At 36.8% G+C, this 6,214-nt stretch overlaps 1 protein-coding gene across 1 annotated transcript; it reads left to right on the top strand.

Moving 5' to 3' along the window:
* Positions 1-537: 537 nt before the first annotated feature.
* On the top strand, positions 538-2,676 carry LOC132033019 (F-box protein At3g07870-like). Its single transcript, XM_059422864.1, has 2 exons — positions 538-2,150; positions 2,458-2,676. Exons 1-2 carry the CDS (start codon positions 648-650, stop codon positions 2,467-2,469), a joined length of 1,515 nt encoding a protein of 504 aa, XP_059278847.1. The 5' UTR covers positions 538-647; the 3' UTR covers positions 2,470-2,676.
* Positions 2,677-6,214: the final 3,538 nt, after the last annotated feature.

Consider the following 6,214-nt stretch of genomic DNA (forward strand, 5'->3'; position numbering starts at 1 on the left):
CTGGTCTTTAATTTTTGGCCCTCAAATTTGAAATCTTTAAGATTTTCCCTTCGCCTAAATACTCATGGGTTCCGGGTTTGAACCCGCTCAGGCAAAACTAAAAAAAAAAAAAAAATATATCAAAATTCGCGAGGCAAAATTTTCCTGTAAACTCTGCTCTCATCGGCCATAGTTTGCCTTATGCCTGAAGGCAAACTATGCCTGATGAGGGCAGAGTTTCCTGCAAACTATGCCTTATCAGGTAGAGTTTGCTAAGACATAATTTGCCTTATCAAGTAGAGTTTGCTAAGATATAGTTTGCCTGCAAAACTCTACCTTAACGCATAGTTTGCAGACAAATTTTGTCCATTCAGACATAATTTGCCTAAAACTCTGCCTAGCAATTTTTTTTTTAATTTTCACTGAGTTGAAATTCAAAACCGGAATCCTGAAGTTTCAGATGAATGACAAAAATTAAATACTTTCACTTCGATGGCCAAAAATTAAAGACCATCCCAAAATAAGGCCATTACTGCGAGCTGTCCACTTGCAATTGTAACCGACCTAGAATTGCAGTTAAAGCAAAACTCCAGTCTCCTCTATAAAAGTGAGGAGCGGCCGGGCTACATCACACAATTGTACTTTTAGTTAGAAGAAACGAATCCGACATGTCTGAGTATTTGCCACAAGAATTGGTGATTGAAATCTTGCTAAGACTACCTATCAGTTCCATCCTTGGATGCACATGTGTATGTAAGTCATGGTACTCTCTTATTAATAGCCCTAGTTTTATCTCCACACATCTCAACCGAAACCAAGATGATCACATCTTAGTACGACATTGCTTTGGAAACCCCAACAAAGAAGTATATGGTTTATTCTTTGACAATGAAAATTTTGATCAGCATAGCCAGTTTGATGTGCCATTCGAATGCCATAACGATCACTTTAATGTTGAGGGTAGTTGTAATGGGCTTTTGTGTCTTTCCGGTGACCTTTTCTATCTTTGGAACCCCTTCATCAGGAAATCGCTAGAGCTCCCTGAACCAATATTTATTTTTCAGGCATATGGTCCCTTTGAGCGTACCGACTTAATGGGTGACTTTTATCATACCTTGGGGTTTGGATTCGATTCTGTTACTAATGACTACAAGGTGGTAAGAATAGTGCACACTCCTTTTGTAAGAACAGTGCACGGTCCTTTTGTGTCACCTAATGTTGAGCTTTATAAGCTAAGCACTGGTGCTTGGCAAGATGTTACCCCCGTTGCCCCATTTTATGAATTCTTTCCCTGGATACCAGGGGTCTATGTTAATGGGGCTTGCCATTGGATTGCCTCTAAACAGAAACCAGGACAATTCCAAACTGCAAGAGACAATAATAGGATTGTTCTCTTTGATATGCATGTCGAGACCTTTCGGGAGATGGTGTTACCCTCTAGTTTAGTTCACAAGGTTCGGTACTATGGTTATGAGATTGTCCTTTTTGCGTCAGAGGGGTCACTTTGTTTGGCAGATAGTTTGTTTGGTGATGACAGAACAAGAATTGATATTTGGAACATGAAAAGGTATGGTGATCCAGGATCATGGGTGAAACAGTTCAGCATCCATCGAAAAATTACATGTAGCGCTGGTGATGGTGATATTTTTTCAATGCTTCATGATGAGTTTTTCCCACATGAGCCTTACAATGCTAGTTATTTGATGAAGCCAATGGCTGTAAGGAAAAATGGTGAAATTTTGTTTAACGCGAACGGCCACATCTTGGTTTCATATGATCCTGCAACTAAAAATACCAAGTATCTTGGCATTTGTAACACTCCCTATGAACCATTTGGCAATGCACTTTATGTCCATACTTGCAAAGTGAGTCTTATTTTACTTGATAAACGAGCAAATTACTGTGCTGGAGGACCTTGTGAAGAGTCATCCAATTTACCCACGAGGGAGCCTAAAGAGTTCATAAAGGCAAAATGCAAAAGAAGATTGCTTCTAGGATTGATGGACAAATCAAAAATGAAAGCAAAGAGGCTGCACATGATAAAATGGAAGGGTGGCTGGAGAAAGAAGTTCATAAAGGCAAAATGCAAAAGAAGATTGCTTGTAGGATTGATGGACAAGTCAAAAATGAAAGCAAAGAGGCTACACATGATAAAACGGAAGAACACTCAGGTTCAACCACCTTCCTAGTCTACTTATGGCCCTTAGTTATGTTCTAGTTGATCTATACCCTATGTTGAAGTTTTTGTTAAAGGCACCACTAATATAAGCAGAGTCGGCTTTTTGAGTTGGCATATTGTATGTGAGACATACACAAACCCACTGAAGATCTTTTGCTCATTATTTTTCGATTCCCTTAAATGAATAAGTTTTGGATAAAGTTCACTAAAGCTTAGGTGCTAATCTTCTTAAACATATCACAGGTAGTTCTTTCTTTTAAAATCTTATCAATATCTTGCAACATGACATTGTTCTGCAGGTTTCAGGCTGACATTATGATGGAATACGAGGTGGCCATCATGAAAGCGGAGGTTTCTTGGCAGCCCTAGTATAAATAGCTTATATTGTCTTCATTTTTAGGTTATATCATTCTGGATATTGAGTGATGATAGTTCTTGTGCGTAGTTTGGGATATGTCCGTCTCTGCTCTTGGACCTCTCTTTAATTACTACAAGTGTAGTAGTTCTTGTTTGAGTTCTTTCCCTTCTCCCTTGGATTGTATTTCTTACTTGAATGTTTATCTAATTAGTTCCTGGTCTCCCTTCTTTGTTGCTTTGAGTTAATTGATTGCATTCAATTCTAGGTTCATCATCATTTTGCTATCCTAGATTTAAGAGTAATAGTTGTGATTTCGTATGTCCAGATAATTAAGATGTCGGTGTGAGATTTTTCCGAACTTATATCTTAATCTTCATATCCTTTTATTGCTTTTCGTAGTTGTTCATGTGGGATTGAAGAATCCATCTTCAGTTTCTTTGAAATCCCGAGGAAGTTTTACATCACATTAGGACCTCCTTTAATTTAGGGGAAGGTCAAAGTTTGTTAAAGGAGTGTGTGACAATCTTCTTTTTTTTTTTTTTTTTTTTTTTTTTTTTTGATCTTTTATTGGGCTAATCGCCCTTTTTTTACAGGCCCAAGTTGATCTACATGTTCCTCCAGGCCCGCAATATTTGATCCAATATTTTATTTTATTTTATTTTTTGAATGTTGTTGGGTATTTAATCTCTTTGATTAAAATGAAGCCGAGCTGGCAATCTAATGTCTTGACTACTACTAAGTATGTAGATGTTTTTGGGCTCATCATACTTGGAAATCTTGTGTTGTTTTTTGCAACTATCTGGTCATTATTATTACAAAACATGAAGGAGCAAAAACTCAAACCCTTTACAGATGGAATCCAACAACCTGTCCATTACATGTACAAGGATGGTAGACCGCATGCTTCTGCTATATTTAGCAGCTTCCTTTCCAAGGCAAAAACCAAAGTAACTCCTATACTATTGACTTTACTCATGCCAATCCATGCTGATTGGGACATCATTTGTTTGGTCAGCTAACAATGCAAGGGATGGTGATCCACATCTTCTGCATAAATCTTCAAATAGCTGGCCAACCATGGTTCTCAACCATCGAATGATTTATTAAATGCAACTTCTATATCATTGTTCAATTGTACTGAAGTATATCAGTGTTCAACTTTTATATCATCATATACAAGTGTTTATATTGCAGTATATGTGTTTTTACTATTATAGAAGACTGAGTGTGGCAATAAGGATCGACATGTGTGCTTGAATTCAAGAAGGAATTAACAGAGGTTATTTTCGTCATTTCAAGTTTCATGCCCTATTTATTTTAATCCACGTGTTCTGGCAGCCACCGCATCATTATACGTGGTCTGTATCTGTGTTTATCATATTCCTCTCCGTCTTCATCCTTTTTCTTATACCAAAAATATACTATAATTTTCGATCATGTATCATCTTGCTGAGAGTGTTGCTTCAATTTTCAGGTATTTGTTTTTTAACTCTTCTCTGTTCGTCTCGAATTTTGTCTTTCGCCTTCACCTTATCTTCTTCCTGTAGTTGAATCAGTTCGTAATTGCCTCTTTCTTTGTTCTCAGATTTTTCGCTTTGGCTTTGCTTGCTGATTCTCGGGTTGTTTATTATGTTCAATTCAGTGTTGTCAAAGGCGCGCTTAAAGCGCGCTTAAGCCCTGAAGCGAGGCTCAAAACATGTTGAGCGCTTCTCCTCGCTTTATGTGCGCTTCAGTGTTGTCATCAAGGCTGTAAGACATACTTTTCCTTGCCATTGAGCCTCTCTTGAAGAGGTGACACTAGATAATTGATATTTCACTTTATCTTATTGTTTTTACAATTTCTTTGTCCATATATTTGTTATTCATGCTTACTATTATTAGTCTTGGACTAAACATACATATATTTGTAATTTTGCACCATTGCGCTTTTTTTCACTAAAGACCACGCTTTATTTGCGCTTTGCACTTAAAGCCCCACCTAACCTTAGAGCTTTTTTGTACTTTTCGCTTTTGATAACACTGGTTCAATTTCACTCACAATATGGAACTTTATATTTCTCTATACGCTCAATCCAAGTTCAGTTTTGCTTTGATTAAAACTCAATTGATTTCTAGGGCTTTTTGTCGGTTTCATATTTAAAGCTGGAAATCATGCTATATGTGAGAGCATAATCAGAAATTAGGTGTCCGAATTCCTGTAAAAATTAAATTGAGATAATTTACTAACTTGGTTCTTTTTACATGCCTGAGTAGCGGATAAACAGAAGATGCTTCGTTTAGTGTTGAAGCTATCGATTCGGAGGTGTCATCATGAAAGAGCCCGAAAAAAGTCATGAAATGACCAATATTATTGTATACGAAAGTGTCACGTATGTTTATCATGGGAGAACTCCTTTACTTTGGTAAGTGTGGGTTGTGGCTCTTCTGCTTGCTTTGTTTGATTATCGTTGTTTAGGTTCTCTGATTTGCCTCTTTCTTCGTTTATTCATTTTTTTTTTTTTTTTAACTTTGTGTATTAAAATTGCATGTTCTACGCTTATTTGAGTTGTTTCTAGCTGTGATATGTGCCTGTGAACTTAAAATTATACCATTAAAGAGCCATACTAAATATATCTCATCAAAGGTTTTTTTTAACAAAAGTATTCATTTGAATACAAAAGTTGCAGCAATGTCATAAAAGAGTTGTAAACAAGATCATACCTCTTAAAATATAGAACACCAATAAAGGGGCTAGGCGACGAGAGTTATATAAGTTGATGACACCAGGAAAAAGGGAGGCCTGTTAGCTCGGCAACAAGCAAACAAAGCTGAAATAAAAAGGCGTCGTCTGCTCGACAATTCAATTATAGCTAACTCGGCTAATCCATCATCTTCTAAAGCTAGCACTCCTTTCAAGGAGTGAACTTCCTCCGTTGTAAGACGGTCACTGCTTCTTGTTGGTGGAATTGGTTAGGAAGTTTTGATATAGCTTACAAAGTTACAAATATAAAATACAGCTCACTATTTTGTCGATTCTAAAAAGGTGATAAAAATAAGAATAATTTTTCATAAGTCGAATCCAAGAAATTTCTTAGTTCTAGATCATGCTTATGGACTGCCTGATCAAAGGTAACTGTGTTCAGTTAATGTTGAATAAGAACAGAAGTTATTATCTGGCATATACATTCATTTTTACGTCAAACCCAACTATATCAAGCCTTCTTCTAATCATTATCAACACGACAAACTTTGAACACGAAAATTTTAAATAGCATAATTGATTAGGAACGGACAGATCTATTATATATTTTCTAGATCCCAGGTACGTCATAAAAATCATGTACTATACTATGGTAAAAGAAAGTTCATCTTAATCCGCTGGCTGCTAAGTCACATATTTGTTGAGGCTTCCCCTGTAACTCGAGTTCAAGAAACTTTGTAGTTCTATATCATGCTGTGCAAACTAACTAATTGCCTGATGAAGGGTGGAGGGTCTGAACTGCGAAACTCTTAGGAATTTTCAGACCTTTGATCGAAAATTCAATGTGAAAATTTACAAGTGCTAATACTGAGATGACCCCTTCTAGAGTTCAAAACCTCCACTTTTACAACCTGTTGTCCCCCATGTTTGGCTATTCGTCTAAGAGGTTGTCGTGCAACAAGCGCACAATGTCCATTGGAGCGCCCATGGATTTTAATATCAACTCGATGAATTAATA

The sequence above is a fragment of the Lycium ferocissimum genome, chromosome 10, assembly GCF_029784015.1.
Source record: "Lycium ferocissimum isolate CSIRO_LF1 chromosome 10, AGI_CSIRO_Lferr_CH_V1, whole genome shotgun sequence".
Classification (NCBI taxonomy): Eukaryota; Viridiplantae; Streptophyta; class Magnoliopsida; order Solanales; family Solanaceae; genus Lycium; species Lycium ferocissimum.